At 37.2% G+C, this 24,119-nt stretch overlaps 1 protein-coding gene across 4 annotated transcripts in view; it reads left to right on the top strand.

Annotated features, from left to right (window-relative positions):
• Positions 1-24,119, top strand: part of LOC123796136 (uncharacterized) — a 244,053-nt gene that overhangs the window by 107,527 nt on the left and 112,407 nt on the right. For all 4 annotated transcript variants that reach the window (XR_015722250.1, XM_087856964.1, XM_087856963.1 and 1 more), the window contains one exon: positions 22,153-22,285. Coding sequence is in view for 3 of the 4 variants with exons in the window: in XM_087856964.1 (XP_087713090.1) it covers positions 22,153-22,285 (133 nt within the window). In the remaining variant the exon portion in view is untranslated. The remainder of the gene's footprint in view (positions 1-22,152; positions 22,286-24,119) is intronic.

Below are 24,119 nucleotides of genomic sequence, written 5' to 3'. Positions count from 1 at the left end.
ACACACTCCTGTGCTTAGATCTGGTCTTACATTTGTTTCCACAGAGAAACACCAGGGTTCCTAGGAGAGTAGCTGATTCTATCATAAGAAATGCAAAATTCAAAATGAACAAAGAACATCTTATTCCTGCTGGAAAGCAAGCAACCTTTTTCAAGGATGATGCAGGTAGTGCTAAAGAATAAGGGACAGCTTAATGAAACTCCTTTTGGTCAAGTCGTAACAACTTGATCAGAATTAGAGGAAATCTGTATTTTTTTTAAATATCTTTGAAAATTCAAGACAAGTTGACATAAAGGGCACAATAACTCTAATAGAAAAGAAAGGAACATATAGCAGTGTGTGTTTTTTTTATTGATTTTAATAAGGAAAGGAATACTTATATATGGGTACATAGGTGTGCTATTAAAATTATGTTTATAAAATATAGCTATGCACTTCTTTGCAATAAAAGCTTTTTAAAATTTTAATTCCAGTATAGTGAACATACACTATTATAACACATAAGTGTTATATTCGTTTCACCATGTAAATGTGGGTTTATTTCTGTGTTTTATATTCTGTTCTGTTATCTATGTATCTATTTTTATGCCAGTACCATACTGTTTCAATTACTATAGCTCTGTAATATAACTTAAGGGTTCCAGTTTTGCTTTTCTTCTTCAAGATTTCTTTGGCTATTTAGGGTCTTTTATGGTTCCATACAAATTTTAGGATTGTTTGCTCTAGTTCTATGAAAAATGCTGTGGGTATTTTGATAAGGATTGCATTAAATCTGTAGATTGCTTTGAGTAGTTTGGACTGTAAATAAAAAATTGAAATTAAAAAAAAGCCTGGGTAGGGGTTTATCAATTTCATTGATCTTTTCAAAGAACCAGCTTCTGGTTTCATTGATGTTCTTTTTTTTTTTTTTTTCTATATCATTTATTTCTGCTCAAATCTTTATTATTTCCAAACTTCTGCTGGTTTGGGTTCTATTTGGTCTTCTTTTTCTAGCTCCGTTAGGTGTGTAAGGTTAGGTTGTTTATTTGAGACTTTTCTTGCTTCATGAGGTAGGTCTGTATTGCTATCAACCTTCTTAGAAGCACTTTTGCTGCATAACAAAGATTTTGGACCATTGTGTTTTCATTTTCATTTGTTTCTGTGTATTTTTTTATTTCCTCTTTGATTTTTTGGTTGACCTATTCATTGTTTAGTAGCATGTTATTTAACCTCCATGTATCTGTGGTCTTTCAAGATTTTTTTTTTGTGGGTGATTTCTAGTTTCATAGTGTGTGGTCAAAAAAATGCATGGTATGACTTTGATCTTTCTGAATTTGTTGAGACTTGTTTTGTGGCCTAATATGTGATCTATTCTGGAGAATGTTCTATGTACACTTGAACAGAATGTGTATTCTGCTATTTTAGGATGGAATGTTCTGAATGTGTCTGTTAGATCCATCTGGTCCAGTGTATCTCTCAAAGCCACTGTTTCCTTGTTGATTTTCTGTTTGGATGATCTGTCCATTGATGTAAGTGGGATGTTAAAGTCCCCTATTATTATTGTATTAACTATCAATTACTTCTTATATGTTTGTGATTAGTTGCCTTATGTATTTGGGCACATAAATATTTACAATTATTATATCTTCTTGTTGGATTTTGTCTCCTTTATTATTATATAATGTCCTTCTTTGTCTCTTGTTAGAGTCTTGTTTTAAAGTACATTTTGTCCAATATAAGTATTACCACTCTGGTTTTCTTTTGGCAACCATTTGCATGACAGATTTTTCTCTGTCCCCTCACTTTCAATCTGTATGTGTCTTTAGGTCTGAAATGGGTCTCTTGAAGGCAGTATATAGATAGATATTACTTTTTTATCCATTCTGTCATCCTATATTTTTTGATTGGAACATTTTATATTCAGAGTAATTATTGAAAGATATGTATTTATTGCCATTTTGTTGCTTGTGGTTGTATTTTTTCTCTGATCCTTTCTTCTTTTGCTCTTTTTACAGTTTGTTGACTTTCCTTTGTGATATACTTGGATTCCTTTCTCTTTAGTCTTTGCAAATGTTTTACCAGTGCGATTAGTGATTATTATTAGGTTTGTATATAACATTTTATACATGTAGCAGTCTATATTAAATTGATGGTCACTTAAGTTTGAACTCATTCTTTACTCCTCCCTTCCCCACATTTTAAGTATATGATGTCATATTTTACATCCTTTTATTTTGTGAATCCCTTGACTGATTTTTATAGATACAGTTATTTTTACTACTTTTGTATTTCCTACTTTCATACTCTAGCTTATGGTCTTTTTACTCAGAGTCCCCTTTAATGTTTCTTGTAGGGCTGGTTTACTGGTCATGAATTTTATGTTCTTCATCTCTGATTGGTTCTTTTTTATTTCTTTTTTAAAGATCTCACTGATGTTCTTCATTTTTTTCTCAAGTCCAGTGAGTATCTTTATGATCATTACTTCAAATCTTGTATCAGGCACAGTACTTACATCCATTTTGCTTAGGTCTCTTGCTGTGGTTTTATCCTGTTCTTTCATTTGGGACATATTCCTCTGTTTCCTCATTTTGCTTAACTTTTTGTATCTATTCCTGTGTATTAGGAAAGTCAGCTAAATCTCCTGCTCTTGAAAGCAATGGCATTATGAAGAAGAGGTCTTGTACTACCCTGCTGTGCAGTGTCCCCTGTTCCCCAGAACCTGATGCTTCAGAGGGTGTCTCCTATGTGTGCTGCATGTGCCCTGCTGTTTTGTCCTGGCATCTTTTTTCCTTCAGTCCAGTTGTGTGCAGAGATTCTCTTTGCCTGTTGTGGGCAGTGTTTCGTCCCCAGCTGGGGTGGGTCACAGTTTTAACAAGGGACCCGCTGGTCTGCTTGTGAAATGAGACCTGCTGCTGCCACTGCCTCTAGGACCAGGACCAGGCAGGACACATAATTTAACAAAGTGTGTCTGGGCTTCTGCAGTGCCTGCCACTGCTGTTGCCACCAGGACCAAGACCCCACAAAATGTGTGTGTGGATAGCTGTGGTGTTGGCAAGGTTTATGCAGGTCTTCTGGGGGAGGGGATCCACAGTGCAGGGACTGAGGCAAACATGACTGGAAATGCCACATTTGCCAATGCTGGGTGTGTGTGGTGGGGTGAAGCATGGTGTAAGCAAGTTTGGTAGTGAATGTTGGCTTTGCATTGGTTCCCACAAGTGGCTGTGTGTTTATGCTGGGGGTGGGGGAGGGAAATGGCATCTGCCAGCTCCTTTGCTCCTGGAAGAATCTCCCTCTGGGCATGCTCTGAGATGAGTAAATGGCTCTCCATCCCATTTGTCCCAGGTGTTTTTCAAACTGCTGCTTCTATAGTGTATCTCTGTGGGCTGTCTGTTGTGCTGTCTCTTTAGAGGCAGGACTCAGCTTCCTAGTGCCCTCTGGGCTCTGCCAGAGCTGAGCCTAGAGATTTCTAAAATTTCAGACTTTATGTCCCTCTGGTTGTAAGAACTCACAATATTTGACTTGTCTCATTTTCAAAGCCAAATCTTATGGGGATTCATCTTCCCCATGTAGGCTCTCCAGTGTGATAGTGCATTTCTTGCCCTTCTCCAGACCTGCAGCTTTCTCCCACTCCCTACTGTGTCTCTGCCCTTCCTACCCTCTTCAGTGTGACCTCTTCTCCACCCTTAGTTATGGAGTTTGTTCTGCCAGTTTGAGGGCCATTTTCTGGGTTATTACACTGATATGAGTATTATCTAGTTATATCCATGGGACGAAGTCAGGTCAGCTTAGGGTCCTCTTACTTTGCCATCTTCCTAGCCTATCTAGATATGCACTTTTATTCTGTGTAAGTAGGAAGTGAGTAAGCCAAATACACCTGAGAAATGTAGGCACAGGACCAACAAATTCTGCTGCTGGCGAGTATACTGAGCAACCAGGTAGAATGGGGTTTTGCAGGTATCAGAAGGAAGGGTGTCATGAAATTACCAAGTAGAAAAGAATAAACATTGGGGGTACTAGGAAAATGGATTAACCAATAAGACATATGGGAATCAATAACAGGGCAAACTCTATGCCTTATATTTTGGAAAATGAGACTTATTGTCAATAGTGCCTCTAATAATATGGTATAACAGTTTCTGATAATGCTAACAGACCAGGTCTATACAGCATGATGAGATAAATTATAATGAGATGGGTTGCGTTGACCATGCAGGAGTTTAAAATCCATAAAAAGGGGCAAGATGCCAGGTTACAAAAAAAAATGTAGGTGAAAGCATGAAGTTAAAAAGTCTTAGTAACCTTAAAGATCAGGTTTAAGTATAAAAAGCAAAACAAACAAAAAAGCTCAGACAGATGACTACTAGTTCACATCTAACTCACTTTGGAGAAGCAATTAGATTCTTCAACTTCTGCCAAAAATCAATTGGTTGGTTATCCAAATCCTGGAACCTCAACTAATCTGAGATATTAATTGGAGGAAGGGGGAAGTAGGTTAGGTTTTAAAAAAATGTAATAATAAAAAAAGGTGTATAAATGATAATGAGAAAAATACAAAATAATGGAGAAATACTGAGAAGAAATAAACCCAGGTCTTAATTCTTACAAAACTGTTGTTAAGTAAAAAAGTAAATTTTATACTCATTGGATTTGTACACAGTTTGTTGTTTTGGGAGTTTAAAAATATTCAAAGGAAGTAGTCATAGTAAATTTATAATTATTGTTTACATCATTTAAGAGATTTTAATTAAGACTTTAATCAACGTTTAACTGTTTGACAAAATTTAATTTTCATATTTTTGGTAATTGGGCATATGTTTAATATGTTGAACATTAAATAAAAATGATGGTGGGTATTCCTTTCGAAGCACAAAATATCCTCCTAGATAATGACTAAATTAATCATTAAGTTAAATTAATAAAATCATTAATTCAGTAATTTAATTCCAACACTAGGGAAAGAAGACTATCAGGAGCAAAGCTGGTTTGTAGTGATCAGTGACCACCTGGTGTTCACAACAAGGGCTCAGATCTGAGGTGGAATTGGAGGTGGGATCACAGGCAGAGACACTCAGCCTAACACTCATTTCTACCATTGTTAGTCAGGATTGGTGAGAAGTAATGTAAAATGGCAGCTGCCTTTCTAAAAAATCATTTCAAACTCTTCCTGAAGATGTGCAACAATGTGGGGAAACTTGCTACCCTTTCATGTTTTGTTTATTTCTTGGTTCTTACATTTCTGAACATGGAACATGGTTCTTATGGACAATGTGTATAGGTTGGACTGGGGTGAAAGGTGAAGAGGCAAAGCCTAGTGCTCAGCCAGAGCCCTGTCACTATGCTGCAGGACCAGTCTGCATGACAGGATTTCAAGGTCCAGTCCTGAAGCTGTCCTGCATTCTACACAAGCAGCTTTTCAATTCAAATTCTAAATTTAATGCTTGATCTGTCATCCTGACAAACACAGCATCATTACTCACTCTTCTGCCTTGAATTGCAAAGATTTTCAGCAGCTTGAATCAAATAACATGGAAATTCTTTCTGTTTCTTCACTATTATAATAACCTTATTTTCATGAGAAAACCTTCAACTTCTCTTTCCTGAGCCCTCTGAGAAGGCAGACAAATGACTTTTTTGTTCCTAATCCCCACAGCCTTATTCCCAAAATTTGTCCCTCAGAATTAGTTTCAGAGTATTAAAGTCATTTTCCAGTAAAATGGCTATGTGGTCAAATAGTTTTGAAACTACTAGATTAAACAGGGTTGAAGATATTATCTTTACTATAAGACTTGATTTGGTCAAGGAACCATTTTTAGGATAGTTACTTGTAAGTCCAGTGCTCTGCAGAGCATATCTTGGGAATTGCTATTTCCAGTGTCTTTCCCACTCCCAGTGCCTGGAAGTCTGGTTGAGGGCAAAGAGTAGATCAATAAACAACACAAGTGAACAAACAAAAAGTTAAAAGTAAACAAGGTCTATCATCTCATGACGGTGAAACATAGTCAAAGCAAAGCAAAACAAAATGAAACAACCTCCTCTTCACCAAAAAAAAAAAAAAAAAAAGAAAGGAAGCAAATGGGAACAACAACAAAAAAGTACACTAAGACAGTGGGAAAACCTGGCTTCACAAGTGTTTTACTGCTTATGAACCATGTGCAGGCACCGGGGTGTAAACCCTCCACGATCCTAGGTTCTTTGCCTGCCCAGCTAAATTAATAGTGCTTTGAAGGATTGTGTTGAGGGCTAAATGAGATTACACAATGTAAAATGTCTAACACAGTGCCTGTTACATTGTAAGTGTTCAATAACTAGTAGGTTTTCTTAGGATTTTAATACAATCATAATCCAAAATGTTCTTTTTTTGATATGTTAAATGTCCTTGAAAAAAATCAGACTTTCTCAAATTTTCACACTATAGAGCACAATCAATGTCTCTAAATCCAGTTTACTGGAATTAAAGCAGTGCAGTTGCCAAACTCTCCAAGATGTTTAGATGGGTCCTAATTTTAAATGTTTGTGTAATTTGATTAAAGAAAAACACTTGGTAAAATCAGGATATGCCCAGAAGTGACTAATTGCCCACTCAACGGGCTTCAGAAGTGGCAGACTTTGGGGAGATACTCTACAGTACAAGTGTAAACCACTAAGAATTGACAGATCTCTCAGGGTTGTACTCACAGGAGGAAGGCTCAGAAAGACTCAAGCATGAAACTGGAATAACAACACAGTTGTTGGCTAGATTACTAGATTCTTGGGAGTTTTTGGCTGGGACAGTAGGCTAGATTACTAGATTCTTGGTGGAGGGGTGGCTGGGGTAGTCTTCTTCTGGAAGTAAAAATGATAGCACAGTAAATCCTATTTTGAAGTTGGCTTGAGAGGGAATCTTAAAGGGAAGTGGTTTAGTTAATCTTTGACAAATGAGGCAAGAATATGCAATGTGAAAAAAACAGTCTCTTCAACAAATGGTGTTGGGAAAACTGGACAGTTACATGTAAAAGAAGACAACTAGACCACTTTCTTACACCACAGACAAAAACAAACTCAAAATGGATTAAGGACCTAAATATGAGACCTGAAACCATAAAAGTCCTAGAAGAGAGCACAGGCAGTAACTTCCCTGTCATTGGCTGTAACATCTTTCTAGATAAGTCTCCTGAAGCAAGGGAAACAAAAGCAAAAATAAATTATAGGGACTACATCAAAATAAAAAGCTTCTGCACAACTAAGAAAACAACCAACAAAATTGAACAACAACCTACTGAATGGGAGAAGATATTTGTAGATGACGTATTTGATAAAGGGTTAGTATCCAAGATAAATAAAGAACTTATACAACTCAACACCCAAAAAACAAATAATCCAATAAAAATAGGTAGAAGACATGAAAAGATATTTCTCCAAAGAAGACATACAGGTGGCCAATAGACACATGTTCAACATCACTCATCATCAGGGAAATGCAAATTAAAACCACAATGAGATATCACTTTGCACCTGTCAGAATGGCTAGAACACAAGAAACAAGTATTGGGAAGGATGTGGAAAAATAGGAACCCTTATACACTGTTGGTGGGAATGCAAACTGGTGCAGCCACTGTGGAATACATAATGGAGAGTTCCCCAAAAAATTAAAAATAGAACTACTCTTCAGTCCAGTAATCATACTATTGTGTATTTATCCAAAGAATACAAAAACATTAATTTGAAAGGATATATGCACCCATATGTTTACTACAGTATGATTTCCAACAGCCAAATTACGGAAGCAACCTGTATTCATCAACAGACAAATGGATAATAGATTCAACATGGATGAATCTAGAGAGTGTAATGCTAGGTGAAATAAGCCAGTCAAAGAAAGGCAAATACCATATGATTTCAATCATATGTGGAATTTAAGAAACAAAACAAATGAATGAAGGGGGGATAAAAAGAGACAAACCAAAAAACAGACACCTAACTATAGAAAATAGATGGTTATAAGAGGGAGGTCTTTGGAGGTGGCGGGAGAAATAGGTGAAGGGGATTAAGAGTACACTTACCTTGATGAGGACTGAGTAATATATGGAATTGTTGAATCACTATATTGTACACCTACATTATATTGTACATCTATACTATATTGTACAACTAACACTGTATGTTAACTAACTGGAATTAAAAAATAAAAATAAAAATTTAAAGGGAAGTGGCTTATAATGGCCAGTTGTTTGATGTCTCCCATGTATGAGATGCTTTGCAAACAGTTTCTTACTTAATGGCCTCATAACCATCCTGCTTAGTAGATACCATTTGAGCCCCATTTTATAGAGGATGATACTGAGAAGTGAAGTAAATTGCCAAAGGAGACATGAGTAGTAGGGCATGGAGGTGGGGTTTGAATTCAGTTGTTCAGGCCAAAAGCCTTGGAGTGCTTCTTGACAGCTATCTCACACTCCACACCCAATCTTCCAAGAAGACTTATTTGTTCCACCTTCAAAATATATCCAAAGTATGACTTCTTTTCTTTTAAAGATTTTATTTATGTATTTATTTGAGAGAGAGAGAGAGCAAGCATAAGCAAGGGGCAGGGGAGAGGGGAACAGAGGGAGAAGCAGACTCCCTGCTGAACAGGGAGCCTGGTGTGGGGCTTGATCCCTGGATCCTAGGATCATGACCTGAGCTGAGGGCAGACACTTAACCAACGGAGCCACCCAGGAATCCCTCCAAAGTAGGACTTCTTACCACCTTCATTGCTACCACCCCAGACCCTGGCACCGTGATCTCACACTTGCTCTAGCTGTCCTTACAGTGGCCTATAGTGATCTCCTTTTGACCGTAACTCTCTTTCCCTTGTGTTCATTTAACTCCTGCCATCCTGGTCCCCTTAAAGTTCTTCAGATGTGCCAGGAGTGTTTCTGTCTTTAGGCCATTGCTCTAGCTGTTCCTTCTGTCTGACATGGTTCCCCCAGATATCCCCTTCAGTTCATTGCTCAAATATCACTTCTCAAGAAGGACTCCCTGACCATGCAAATTAATATCATACCTTTTCCTCCCTCTAGAGCCCTCTCAATTCCTTATATCTTATGTTTTCTTTTTCGTAGCTCTTACTTGGTTTCTAACATACTCTATGATTTACTTATTTATTATGTATAATGCTTATTGCCCTGTCTGTGACATTGGGCAGGGATCTTTGTGTGTTTTGTTCATGACACATCATAAGTGTCTAGAAGTATTGGGAACACAGTAGATGCTAAATAAATATTTGCATTATGGAGGTTTATCTGACTCTGAAGCCCACGATCCTTAACTGTATGAACATCATCTCAACAATTGAGAATCCAGTAGATCAGATTATCTATTCAAGGATACCCATTACCCAGAGACTTCTTAAATATATGATGCTAAACTTTTCCTTCCTAATTTTGCTTCCATGGCTGATTAGTTCTTTTCTGACATATTCTTCCTTTATGTAGAGAAAAATCTTTTAATATGCAACAGCCAATGCTGGTATACCAGGAGCTAGTATTGTTAAGGTGATTTTGTGTATTTCTCTTTTCTGTTGAGAGTGATCTTAGAATTATAGTTTTTGAGGAGAGGGACACATTTCATGGTACCCTATAAACTACCAATATATTAATGCCCATAAACCATTGAAATGTACCAAATTTCCAATATTGTACTCAAACTAAGGTTTCCTGACACAGAAGTAGCATTACATTTCTTTGTCAAAACTTTTGTCCAGATTTTCAGTATTATAAATATAGTTATTATGCATGTTGATGACTCCTTGGTTTCTAGGGTCTTTTCTTTTCCTTGCACATTTTGAGCAGATGAGAAAACTACTGGTACCCAAAGGCTTTAAGCTATAAGAAAGTGCTCCAATCAGCTAGTGGTTCATTCAAGCAAAGAAGCAGGGACAAGGGAAGAGGAAGATTTTGTACACATACAAAACAATGACTTAATGCTCTAGAATAGTAAAGGAGAATCAGTTTTGTTCAGATTTCTTTTTTCCCTTTTCTTCCTTCCCTTCTTGACTCTCTTCAACCCATCTTTATTTTAAAAAGGTTTTAAACTAGCTGTATCCATTACATAAAATGACAGAGAAGTTCACATAAGAAGATATTCAGTGCCAGTGGTTATAACAACAAATTCTCTGGTTATTCATCATTTATCAAGAAAATTAAAGAAAGCAGCATTCCCATTTCCCAAACGCCCTACAACCTAATTAACAGATTTTATTAGCAAATGGGGAAAGTCATTCCATAAAATCTTTTTGCCACTTTGCCACTTACTAGTTGTGTTATGTGACCAAATATTTAACCTTTCTGAGACTTAGTTTCCTTGTCTGTAAATGAAAATTATGGTATCTACCTGTAATGATCCCAAAGACTAAAAATGTAATAAGACAATGTGTATGAACTGCCTCATCCAGAGTAGACACTCAATAAATGGTAGCTATTTTTACATTATCACTATCACATTACTTTTGCCTGCTTTTTAGAATCTGGAAGGATGATGTAAAAAGGTGTCCTTATTCAGTCTTTAAGAATAGCTAAGAAAAATAGGACATTGCTAAGTAAGCAGGAAAATCTGTGTCTCTGTTTCATGCCTACATTAGCAATAATGTGAAATAGCTACAAAGTTAAGTTTCTTTTATGATAACTCCATGTTATCTATCTTTCTACCAATGATTTCCTATGTTCTCCTGTTTTAAAGATTCTATCTGAATGATAAAATCAGTGAGGTGTATCAGCAGAAGTTATAACATCCTAAGGGAGAGAATGTTTTTTACGTACATGCCGATTCAGCATGCCTTTTCCATAACAGAGCTAACCAAGCTTTACCAGGTTAGCTGCACATTTGACTGAAGATACTGCCCCTGAAGCTAGATTTTTACCAACCATGATAATGGCATCTATTTCTGTTGCACCATTGCCTTTCATATATGTGTGTGTGTGTGTGTGTGTGCCACACACTCAATGGCCTAAAACTCTAACTAGCAAAGTATGCAGCCAGGAAAGGTGGGAGGATGTTGAAGGAAGATTAAGATGGAAACATGGCATGACTGTGTTTTATCAGCTTTTCTTAGACAAAGCTCTTTGGGGATGTTGTTTTCTTTCGGTGACTGATTAAATGTTCATGCCTATGGCAATAGGGATCCTTAAAAATAACTGAATATTGTAAAGTACAGAGTTTTTCATAACCATGCAGCATAGTCTTGAATTAATCTTTTACTTTTCTCATAATAGGTATCAGTACAAAAATAATGTCTTACATCAGCACAGTGCTCAAGGCTTTACAAAGTGCTTTCATGTGCATTATCTCATTTTATCCTCCTAACAAAATAGTGATGGAGGTAGAGTTTGCATGCATCTCCCATTCTCTTTTAAGATTGTACAATTTGAGGCTTAAAGGATTACGTATTTTGCCAAGGTCAGAAAACTAGTAAGTGACGTACCTGGGATAGATTTTTGGGCCTAAGTGCTGTGCCTTTTTGTATATGCCAGATTTCAAGGGTTGTTTTGTTTGTTCAATACCCATTTATCTATTTTATTTGTTTTAAAGCTTTGAATTTGAATATCCTCTTTGTGTTAAGAAAGTTTTATTTCTTGGATGAATGCAAGAGAACTCCTTTGTTTCCATCCAAGTGAAGGAGAGAATCAATTTACTTTCCTGCCAAATCTGGCTCCTATAAGATACTAGTTCACCTCATCATCTTTTAATAAGCAGAGAGTGGCTATGTGGGAAGTATCAATAGCTGCCTTATAGCTCACTCACTCCACTCCCTTACCGACTAAAGTCCTTATTTAAATTATACATCACGGGGGCAAGAGACTGTGCAGCAAATCCAGCACATTCTTGGGGTGTGTGTTTTAACACATTTGTGATTTGGAAAATCCTATGAAAGTTTTCCTGCCCTTAATTATTGAAGGCTGATAAAATGGGTGAGAGAGAATATGTGCCACATGTGCATTATTTCTTTATTTATCTATTCTTTCTTCTCCTATTGGGTGGTGATGAAATCTGAATGAAAAGATACTATGCTGAACTAGAATGTCTGGAAAAAATTGTCTAGACTAAGGGTGATGGATTGAAGATAGGATAAATACTAATATTTTTCTTAACCCAGGTTCTGTGCACTATACCTTAGCCCTGTACACTCTGCCCCCTTCCTTTTTTCCATCCTGCTTTTCAGTAAAGGGCCTTCTGTTTTGATATTGGCCTAATCTCTCTATCTCCAGCCACAGAATATTGTTAGCTACTACCCAACAGTAAATCCAGCCTTTTATCCCAAGACCAAATAGTCTGAGGAGACAACAAACTCACTTGAAACAAGCGAAGGACATGCGAGCCATTCCCAATTCACTTGAGTGTGCTTGCTCCGGCTCTGTTATTGTTAACCTGGTTCATGTGGAAATCACAAGTCCTAAAAAAGAAATGAAAATGCAAGAGATGTGTGAGACTTGGTGAGAAAATCTAACATTTGCATGATTTAAATTTCAGAAGGGGGAAGGGAGAGGATGAAGCAGAAGGAATATCTACACATATAACAACAGTGAATTCTCCAAAGGAAGCACTACCAAATTCAGGCAAATTCATGTTATATTAAGTTAGCTAAAAATTAAAGATGGAGTTGAGGATAATAAAGGATTAGGGAATGACTGATAAACAGAACTGGTTTCTGTTAAAGAATATAAACTGTTCTTTAAAAAAAAAAGGGATTTATTTATTTATTTGAGAAAGAAAGAGAATGGGGGGAGGGGAGAGGGAGACAATCTTCAAGCAGACTCCCCGCTGAGCACGGAGCCTGAGGCAGGGCTCAATCTCAGGACCCTGAGATCATGACCCTAGCTGAAATCAAGAGTTTTCATGCTTAATGAATGAGCCATCCAGGTGCCCCAGAACATACCCGGTACTTAGAGTTGTGGGCCAGATGACATGTCCTGGGCAGGACTGCTTAATTGTTATGGACCAGTGACTGCTATGTGCCTCTGTTCCTCTCTTTTTGGAATCCAAGTAACTGGTTGAAGTTATCCTTTCCCTATCTCACCAATGTATGTTGGATGTATGTGCAAAAATAATAACTATTTAGTTCATGAATCCATTGTTTAAGAGGAGCTGCTCCCAAAGACATGCACTTGAGAAATTTCACCAGTGAAGTCTCATTTGCCTCAGGACCTCATGCAAATGACTAGATTCTGGACTCTGAACTTAATACAGTGATTGGATGAGATTTTGGGGGTTCTCGTAAGGGAGTGAGTACATCTTGCATGTGGGAGAGATGTGAATATATGGAACCAAAAAAAGGACTGGGAGGGGGCGCCTGGGTGGCACAGCGGTTAAGCGTCTGCCTTCAGCTCAGGGCGTGATCCTGGAGTTCTGGGATCCAGCCCCACGTCAGGCTCTTCCGCTATGAGCCTGCTTCTTCCTCTCCCACTCCCCCTGCTTGTGTTCCCTCTCTCGCTGGCTGTCTCTCTCTCTGTCGAATAAATAAATAAAATCTTAAAAAAAAAAAAAAAGGACTGGGAGGGGTGTTTACAATAATGTTCCCCAATGAACAAAACCTTCCAGCATCCAGACACTTATAAATATATTTCCCTCCCAGTTGGCTTTGAGATTGGCTGTATGGCCAATGGAATATCAGCAAACATGATGCTAGCAGAGGCTTATCCACTTTGAGAGCTTATCCACTGAAGCTTGCCCTCTTACAGTGCCTTACTGATGGAGCCCAGGTGGAAACTCATGGAAAATTTAGCTCAGCAATCCTACCTGTCACAGCTGAGCCCATCCTCAGGTTCCTCACCAGCTGAATGCAGCCTCATAGGTAATTTCAGCCAGACCAGTAGAAGAACCAGTCAACTTATAGGATCTTAAGAAAAAATAAACAATTGTGGTTTAAGTCATTAAGTTTTAGGATGGTTAATCAGCAATATATAACTGAAATAATATGCTATAGTCAATTAAAAAAAAAGCTTACTAAAAAAGTGCTCTTAATGGAAAAAGATTGTCATAGCTTGTCAGGAATGATATATTTTCCAACCATGTCTTAAGCAAAAGGTATCACAAATCTACATTCATGACTGAAACTTGATAATTGTACAAAACTCTCATGAACTAGGTCAGTTCTGTAGATTTCAGAGATCTTGTCTTTCCATGGTTAGTAACTCTATGTACTCTAAGAAATCTGAGTTATCACTTAATATGGAAAGACTCCTAGAAAATGGTTTATTGTTACCTCAGTTGTTTAGATTTATTTTGTCCCTACCAATAATCACTAATATGAGCCCTCATGATGGTGTCCAAGGGTAACAATCAAGACTGATTAGATTAATAAACATTTGTATAAAATGTACAGATGGTTTCTCTTTAATAAATTATGGAATTGCATTTTTTAAGGTACTGGACCAATAGCAGGATGCAGATCCAAAGAAAATTATGGCCAAGGAACAGTTAAGATCACTCTAAGACTATTTGCAGCAATTTTCAAATTAATTGCATATTTTTTCTTTAAAAAAAAAGGATACAGATCTTATTTAACTTAGATTCCTTGAATTTTAATACTTTCTCAATTAATACTAAACATATAGTTAGTAAGAACAGTCTTGTGACAAATGTAAATCCAACCTTAAATGATATATACAGCTGAATCCTATTAATTCTTTTTTTAATCATATTTTAAAGTAATGTATATAACTCAAGTAAATTCAATGCACATTCTACTGCTTTAGTCAAGAGAAAGGTAAGACTTTCTCTGTATTAAAATGCATGTTCATTGTCTCTGAGAAGAAATTATGTTTAAAAATAATTGGGCTGCTTGGAAGTTATTGTTCATGACTTTAAAAAGTTGGACAGATGAAAATGAATGCCTTTCTTGGACCGATCATAAAATTGAAGTGGCAGAGCAAGAAATCTATTTTAAACATGGAGACTCAGATAAGTTAAAGTAAAGAGATGGAGGAAGGTAAAGCAAGCTGGCACTCATCAAAAGAAAGCTGGAAGAGCTACATTAATATCATACAAAGCTGATTTCAGAACAAGGAAGATCATTAATGATACGTAGGAGCATTATGTAATGATAACATGAGACCATTCTCTAAGAAGATATAATAATTCTAAACTACTATGAACCTAACAACAGACCATTAAAATACAGAAGGCAACTACTAACACAACTGAGAGGGAAAATGGAGATGTATACTATCATAGTTGGTAAAACATCTATAGAAGTATACACAAATTAATTAGTCACAAATTAATTGTCACTTGGAAGGGGAACTGTGCATCTGGGGAATAGATAAGAAAGAAACTTACTTTTTATTTTATGACTTTGTTTACTCTTTTAAATTCTGTACCATGTGCATCCATTATGTATTCAAAAATGAATAAATAAAAAATAAGGAAGAAGTCTTTTGAATTAGGCCTGGATTCAAACAGTGCCTCAGTTTATTAGTTAATTAGTGCCTCAGTTTTCTCATCTGTGAAATGTGGACAATATTACAACTCTTCCATAATTGGTGTGAGGACTGATTGAGATATATGTCTCAAGGTATGACTACAGTGCCAGATACTTGATATGCCACTAATAACTCCAATTTTTGCCTTTGGTATAACTCATGTAAAACTTGGCTATGGTTGTTCAGCTTGCAAAGTCTGAGTAAGACCTCTGGGTTCTGACGTTCTCTGGGTTTGCTAATTTCTACAGCATATGGTAATTACTTTACTTTCTTCAAGTGCTTAGGTCACCAACTGATGTCACTGCAGTAGGCAACTAGAACACAGATTACTTTGAGTCATCTTAATTCTTGATGGACTTCATTGCCCCAGTTCACTGAGACCGTATGGCCGTGTTACCTGCCTGGCGCAACTCTTAATAGTGAACAGCAGATGCTCCTTCCTCGGGTTCTTTTGCTTGCTCAAGCTTTGCAGGGCAAAGTTTAGAACAAAACTGAGTAGAAGCAAAAAGTATAAGGAGAAAAGAAAGGGCAAAAAATTGGACAGATTTCCATCAATTCCAAAATCATTTGATTGATGGTTTAGGTGTTGCAGGTCAATGTTTATTTAGATTTGATGTTGTAGTAATTTAATCAATGTGTAAATCACTTTGTAGTCTCCTCACTTTCTCCTTTATAAGAAATATTAGAGAGTTATTGAGAGTTAAAATAGTTAGCTGTAATATTCATAGTCACTATCAAAAGGCACAGTGCAGATTTGACTGTGAGAAGGAATGACATCATTTTGATTAAACTTTCAAAGCCTTTTGACATTTTGATGCTAAGAATTCATAAAAGGTCAAAGGATCAAAAATTAATTCTAAATAAAGGTTGATTCATGCATTTTAAGGTAGGTCAGCCTTATGTAACCTGTGCCGTGATGCTGCTAGTGCTGTGGAATGCAGTGGCTTAAAAGGAAAGACCTTTGTGTTCTGTTGATTCAGAACCATCATAATGTACTGTCTCCTGCTTTTCTTCCCTACTCCCTGTGTCTTCATGCTGTCCTTGGATTGTCCAAATTGGCACTTTATTGAGGTTTGTGTTTATAGTTAGCAATCTTCTTACTCCGACATATTTAAAGTAACCATACTTCCCATTAAAAATCAGGAGGAAATTATACTTTTGACCAAGATATAATAACAGAGACTAGGTTCACTCTCTGGCATGAAACAACAACAACAACAACAAAAAATGTACAAAATATATTGAGACAATGAGACAATGATTTTCAAGGCTTTGAAGATTAAGTAATAAAGCACAGTAACCCCTGAGAGAGAGCAAATGAGCAAGGTGAGTCACATGACTACCCCCATCTTAGGGCCTTGAGAATGTGTCCAGGTTGCAGTGCAGGGAGGTGAACCCAGGCAGAACCCAGTGAACTCCCTGGGTTGAGGAGACAGTGCTGAGAGTCCAGGAATAGGTTATTAGAGTTTGCTGGGCAGAATATTGTACAGGAGAGGTCTGTACAGAGAAAGAACTCTGCAGAGCTGCAGAAGGTGCCCCCATGGGAATTAGGAGAGTCCTGATCAGTGTATTCAAGTGGGCAAACTACTTGAGGCCCAGAAAATAACCTCCTGAAAGGATTTGCGGTAATAGTGCCTGCACATACACAGGGCCAGGAATAGTACCAGTTTCTACCTGCCAGACTGGAAAACCTCATAATTAGTATGGCATTGGCTAGAGTACACAAAGGCCTTCCTTCAGTTTTGGGAATAACTAGCCTTAGACCAAACATTCCTCCAGTCCTTCCTAAAAAATCTTAAAAGCTGTATTTGAAAGGGTCAAACTGCTTGCAAATAACTTTACTGCATCCTAGAACAAAAGCCAAAAATATCTACAAAAATATTCAGCACTCAACAAGGTAAAAATCACAGTATCTTGCATCCAATAAAAATTACAATGCATGCAGAGAAGCATGAAATTATGATCCATAATGAGGGTTAGGTATGGATTTCTTAGATAATACACCAAAATAATGATAAATTAGATTTCATCAAAATTAAAGACTTTGGCTTTTGCAAAGACACTGTTAAGAGAGCAAAAGGAAAAGCCAGAGATATGGGGCTCCTGGGTGGCTCAGTCAGTTAAGCGTCTGCCTTCGGCTTGGGTCATGATCCCAGGGTCCTGGGATTGAGCCCCATGTCGGGCTCTCTGCCAGGAGAAGCCTGCTTCTCCCTCTCCCTGCCACTCCCCCTGCTTGTACCCTCTCTCTCTCTGTCAAATAAATAAATAAAATCTTTTTAAAAAAGCAAAAAAGAAAAGCCACAGATATATAGAGAAAATATTTGCAAATCTGCTAAAAGGCTTGTATTCAGATTATATAAAGAACTCCCAAAACTCAATATTAGGAAAACAACCAATTAAACAATTGGCAAAGTGTTTGAATACACATTTCAGCAAATAAGATAGAAGGCTGGCAAGTAACCACAAAAAAATAATGCTCAACATCAACGGGACTGAGAATTCTGTGCTGAGTGGGTGAAAAACAGAACAAACAAGATTGAATATTAATACTAATATGGCCCCATTCTTATCTGTGCATGATTGAGGCCTAAGCGTATTCAAGTTACATGAGAATCAAGTGACAAATTAAATGTAAAAGACTTAGTACTAGCCTAACTATACTAGGTAGTCATTTTCTTTCTTGCTTGCTCTTTACCCATATATAAGAGCAAGATATATATAATTGTATACATACATTCTCATTTTATGATTTTCTAATCAGCATTTTTTCAGGAGAAATAAAATATGACATAAAAGGTATTAAGGTGCTGGAAAGTCACAAGAAAAAAATGTATTCACTTCTAAATTAGATTTTTATCACATTTTGTCATATTTTATCATATAAGCTCCATGAAGAGCAAGCCTTTTAGTAAGTTTAATACATGTATCTGATATTCGTTCAATAATTAATAATAAAAGAAGCCTTGCTAAATTTAGTATAATGTCCAAATAGATTCATTGCTTTCAAATGTGAATAAGAATATTCAATTCTTTAATTACTTTTCTCAAATAGACTGTAGAAACTACATTAATGTGGAACAGAACGGTTTTCAATCTGTATTACACAGAGCCTGAGGGTTCCTCAGAAAGATGTCTCCAGGGCACAAGGTCTCAAAGGGTTTATGGAAGCAAAAGATCCCTTCCGACTTTTTCTGTGATTGCAAATAAGAGTTCATTTGAAAATATAATTCTGCTATTGGAATAAATAAAGGGAACAAAAAGGAGGAGGAACAGGGGATTCCTTATAAAATTTTTGTTTCTTGGGAATCAAGACATTTGGTGTGATGGCTAGTTTTATGTGTCAACTTGACTGAGCCAAGGGATGACCAGATAGTTGGAGAAACGTGATTTTTAGGTGTGTGTGAGGGTATTACTGGAAGAGATTAGCATTTGAATCAGTAGACTGAGTAAAGAAGATTACAGTCCCCAGTGTGGGGGAGCATCATCCAATCTGGTGAGGGCCTGAATAGAACAAAAAGGCAGAGGAAAGTTAAATTCACTCTCTGCCTGATTGCCTGAGCTGGGACATTAATCTACTTTTGCTTTTGACACTCCTGGTTCTCAGGCCTTCCGACTTGTACTGGAATCTCTACCATTGACTCTTGGGCTCTCAGGCTTTTGAACTAGACCACCACCCTTCCTGGGTCTCCAGCATGCAGAGGGCAGATTGTGAGACTTCGCAGGATCCATTATCACTTAAATCAATACTTTATAACAAATGTATGCATGTATGTATTGCCTATTGGTTCTGTTTCTCTGGAGAACCCTGACTAATACCCTTGGGGTGTTACCTAGTTATGTGGTTTGGAGCAAATTATTTACTTTTTGAATTTGGACCTGCAAAGACTACGAATAACGTAGCTTATTTAGCAACCACTAAATAACCCTGGAATAGATCAACAGATCCTGCTGCTTTCACCTTAAAAAAAAAAAAAAGTTGATTATCTGAATTTCAAGACCCTAGTTATGTCCAAATGATTACTATTAAAACATTTTCTCTTAGTTAGATCAAATGTTTGTTTTAAAAATTATGCTGATATCATTACCTTCCTATTAATAGTTACCATTTATCAAAGCATTATTTTGTTTAATTGAATTCTTCCAACAAACATAAGAGTTGGTATTATCTCCATTTTACTATGAAGGACAGTGGAGCTCAGAGATGTTCAATGACTTGTCAAAATTGCATGGTTCTTCAAGACTTTTTAGGCCCCAAGTCCTAGCTTTCTATCCCACAGGCAGTCTTGTTTTAGGATAGCTTTGAACAAGTGATGGAGATTATTTGTGGAATCAGTACCTGAGTATCAGGGATACTTTTGGGTTCTATTATTTAATGAATCATTGTCTACTTGAGTTAGAGCCTAGATAAGACTATGTACATGGTAATCATGTGATCAATATTTTTGAGCAGTCTGAACTGCAAGTACTTTCCCCCTTTTGTTCATTAAAGCGGTATTTCATTAAATATAGCCTACCCAGCTATGTGAGTGGCAGAGCTAGGATTTAATCCTTGTAGGTTCATTCAAACAGCAATGCTATTCTGCCTCCCAAATACTTTTCATTCAGTAACTTTCAATGTACCCTGCAATTAACACTTTAATTTCAAAATAGTAATCCACTTATAAAAATCTAACCTAAAAGAATCTTTAAGACAAGGAGCTTTTTCCTCTTTCCCTTTCAGCACTCAACTCATTTAAATGCTGCATCATTAATCCAAACAGAGATTCTGTGTCTGAACTGTTTCAAAAATACTCAGTGTCTGTATTAGTCCACTCTATAAATTAGTGGTGTCTGGATTAATGAGGTATATTTATATGTACACATAGAGTCATGTAAAAAACTGTGCATCAATAAAATACATTTATACAGTTTATTAGGCATTCCCATTCTTGGGTAATTTAATGGTTGCTACATAAACTACATTAAATGATGACTTTAATTATTGACAATTTGAAACAATGGGAAAATGTACACCTCTATTTGAATCATGGTTCAAAGTTACAACACTCAATTATACTGTTTAATGATTGTTACTTTAATTTTGCTTCTGAGGTGGAAAGTTATTTTTTCTGACTGTTAAACCAATATTACAGCTGGGTCTAAACTATCACAGATCCCTTGAGCCTAAATATTTAATACTTTAGGCTGGTTAAAATGCAGAGAGGCTGAGCCACAGACTGCCAGCCTAAGGCTGCAGTTTGGATTTTCTTTCTTTCTTTTTTTCCCTATAAATTAAATATTACAGCAAGGGCCTGTTAACATTGGTGATTACTGGTTATGAGATCTTTGTTTTCAGGGAGAGAAAAGCTCTGCACACCACTAGGTATATGGCAAGCAAGATTGCTAGATTGCTGTAATGAAATATTTTTTAATTGGGTTGTATTTATAATATCCAAAACTGACATAGGAAGAACTAGAGTACAGGATTTTATTAAATTTAATTAATTGATTAATTATTATATTTAAAGATTTTATTTATTTGAGAGAGAGAGACAGAGATAGCACAAATGGGAACAAGGGGGAGAAGCAGACTTACTGCTGAGTAGGAAGCCTGTTGTGGGGCTTGATTCCAGGACCTTGGGATCATGACCTGAACTGAATGCAGACGCTTAACTGACTGAACCACCCAGGCGCCCCTAGAGTACAGGATTTTACTCTCAATATTCAGAATTGTATTAGTTACTAATCTAGTAGAATTCCTGTTCCTATTCATGCCAAATTGTAAATTTATATTGTTAGGGCAGCTCTCCTTCAAAGAGCCCAAGGCACTTTGTATAGAATAATTCTCCCCATCCCTCTGGGAAAAGGGGAGGAAACTTACCAAAAACTCTGTTCACTCATCCTATCCTACAGTCTCAATGATCTAAATACAATTGGCCTTTGAACATGCAGGGTTAGGGGCACTGACCCTAACACAGTAAGAAATCTGAGTATAACCTGACTTTACTAATAGCCCTCTGTTGACTGAAAACCTTACCAATAATATAAACAGTTGATTAACATATATTTTGTATGCTATATGTATTATATACTGTATTTTTACAATAAAGTAAGCTAGAGAAAAAATGTTACTAAGAAAATCATAAGGAGAGGGGCGCCTGGGTGGCATAGCGGTTAAGCACCTGCCTTCGGCTCAGGGCGTGATCCCGGCGTTCTGGGATCGAGCCCCACATCAGGCTCTTCTGCTGGGAGCCTGCTTCTTTCTCTCCCACTCCCCCTGCTTGTGTTCCCTCTCTCACTGGCTGTCTCTATCTCTGTCAAATAAAAAAAAAATCTTAAAAAAAAAAAAAGAAAAAGAAAAAAAAAAGAAAATCATAAGGAGAGAAAATATATTTACAATACTGTATGATAAAAAATGTGTATATAAGTGGATCCACACAGTTCAAAGCTGTGTTGTTCCAGGGTCAAATACTATCTTGGAAGGATTGTATTTCCAGCCCTGATAGGCCAATGGTTGTACCTCATATCAAATTAATATTATGATATAATTATACAAGATTGACAGATCAAAATTAATATATAGATTACTTATTAATGTTATTAAATACTATTAGGGAAGTAGTTTTGCATGATAGTTCAAGAGTCTGGGTTCTTTTTTCAGACTGCCTGAAACAGAATTCAGATATTAGGATGAGACAACTTTGATGGGTTAATTACAATGAATATAAATGATCTCTCTCTTCCTCCCTCCCTTTATAAGGAATGCTATAAGGAACACCCCATCCTACATCACAGTAGAGTTGGTAAAGCATTCCCGTGATGATCAAGCTATCCAGTTTCTACTTGTGGCTCTGCATCCCAGCCCACTGTATGATTTTGGCTTCATCTATGAGGTAAGGGAACAAACTGAACATAGCTTTTCTCTAGTCATTCTGAACCTGCTATCGGGTCTGCTATCCCCTTACACAGATGCTGTAAATACTGCTCACTTGCATTCCCACAGATTCTTCTTGGTACAAGACAGCATTTGGATATTGCAATGAGTTCAGAATCATGGAGTATTTCCTGCTGTGCTTTGTACCCCTTCTTTGTTTGTACTTTGGTTTCATCAGTTTGTAATGACAATTATGACAATAACACTACTACCTACTTATTGCATGACATGGCACAGGGGATCTTAAACAGCCAGACCATCAGGACTGTAGCCTGTCCATCCTCAACAACTGCCTTTGATGAGCATTCAAGAAAGTAGGTCAATAAGTATACATAGAATCATGTGACTAATCACAAGTGGCTACTATAAGAAAATATGTATATAATGTGATAATATGCAGCATGCTAAGTTTATATTGTAGAGGCCTGGTGCAGTGGAAAGAAGACTTGTCTGGGAATCAGAAGATCAAGATAGAGTTTCTGCTTAGCCACTGATTCTTTTTTTTTTTTTTTTAAGGATTTTATTTATTTATTTGACAGAGAGAGAGACAGCCAGTGAGAGAGGGAACACAGGCAGGGGGAGTGGGAGAGGAAGAAGGAGGCTCCCAGCGGAGGAGCCCAATGTGGCGCTAGATCCCAGGACTCTGGGATCACACCCTGAGCTGAAGGCAGATGCTTAACGACTGAGCCACCCAGGCGCCCCTTAGCCACTGATTCTTGCGTTGAATTTGGTCAATTCACTTCACCCTCTCGACCTCAGAAGGACAGAAGAAAAACCATGTCAAAAACTGGCTACAGTTTGAGCAGTAATAGTCATGGCTGTATATCTCATTCATCTACCCCAGTAGTTGTTAGCCCTGTCTGTACATTAAAATCAGCTGCAAAAGTGGCGACTATAGTTAATAATACTGTATTTCTTACTTGAACGTTGCCAAGAGAGATCTTAGAATTCTCATCACAAGAAAAAGGCTCTGTTAACTGTTTATGGTGATGGATTGTAACTTGATTTATTATAGTAATCATTTCACAATTTTAAAAAATCAGCTGCAAAGGTTCTAAGACATACCAACCCTGGACCCTTTCCTTAGAGATTCCAATTCACTTGGACTGGGGTTGGGACCAATCACTGATGGGCTTGAAAATCTCCCCAGGTGATTCTAATGTGCAGCCACATTTGAGAGTCGCTGCTTTGAGAGGTCAGAGGAATCCCTCTCCCACTGGATTGTCACTCAGAGTTGCAGCCTCACTGTGCTCGCTTCGGCAACACATATACAAAGTTGCAGCCTCGCTACAGTCAGTTCTGGTAGCTTTCTACCTTTGCCATGTTTTTCTGCTCAAAAGTTTGAATATTACCCCTGAACATGATTACTCTTTTCATTTGGGAGGACAATTTATGTTTCCTTTTAATGTAAAAGCAATAATGATAAAAAAAGACTCTATGCCTAATTTGGGTTGAAGAGGTAAAGACCAATAGAGAGAAAATTACTCTGTAGGATAAAGTAATAGGATGCTGAATTTCCTGATGAGGTCCATATGACTGGTTGGAGGCCTACACTGGGACATGAAGAATTGTGGGAAAGATCTTTGGAGGAGACACTGGGTCTAGCAGATGGCAGCAGGCAAGAGCCTACAGAATGAAAGACCAATGAAGGACAAGGACCAGGATCATCACTGCAAGGAAAATATGTCAAGGGATTGAGACTAGTGTGGGAGGGACTGAGGAGTAGGGGGTGGTAGCAGTTACGGTGGTGGTGAAGAATTGGATTTAAAAGAAGTTCAGAGCAAAAGAATATA

Source organism: Ursus americanus, chromosome 29 (genome assembly GCF_024610735.1).
Source record: "Ursus americanus isolate L20-20 chromosome 29, mUrsAme1.1.p, whole genome shotgun sequence".
Taxonomy (NCBI): domain Eukaryota; kingdom Metazoa; phylum Chordata; class Mammalia; order Carnivora; family Ursidae; genus Ursus; species Ursus americanus.
The sequence above is the reverse complement of the archived record's forward strand: the minus strand, read 5'-3'. Positions and strand labels throughout refer to the sequence as shown.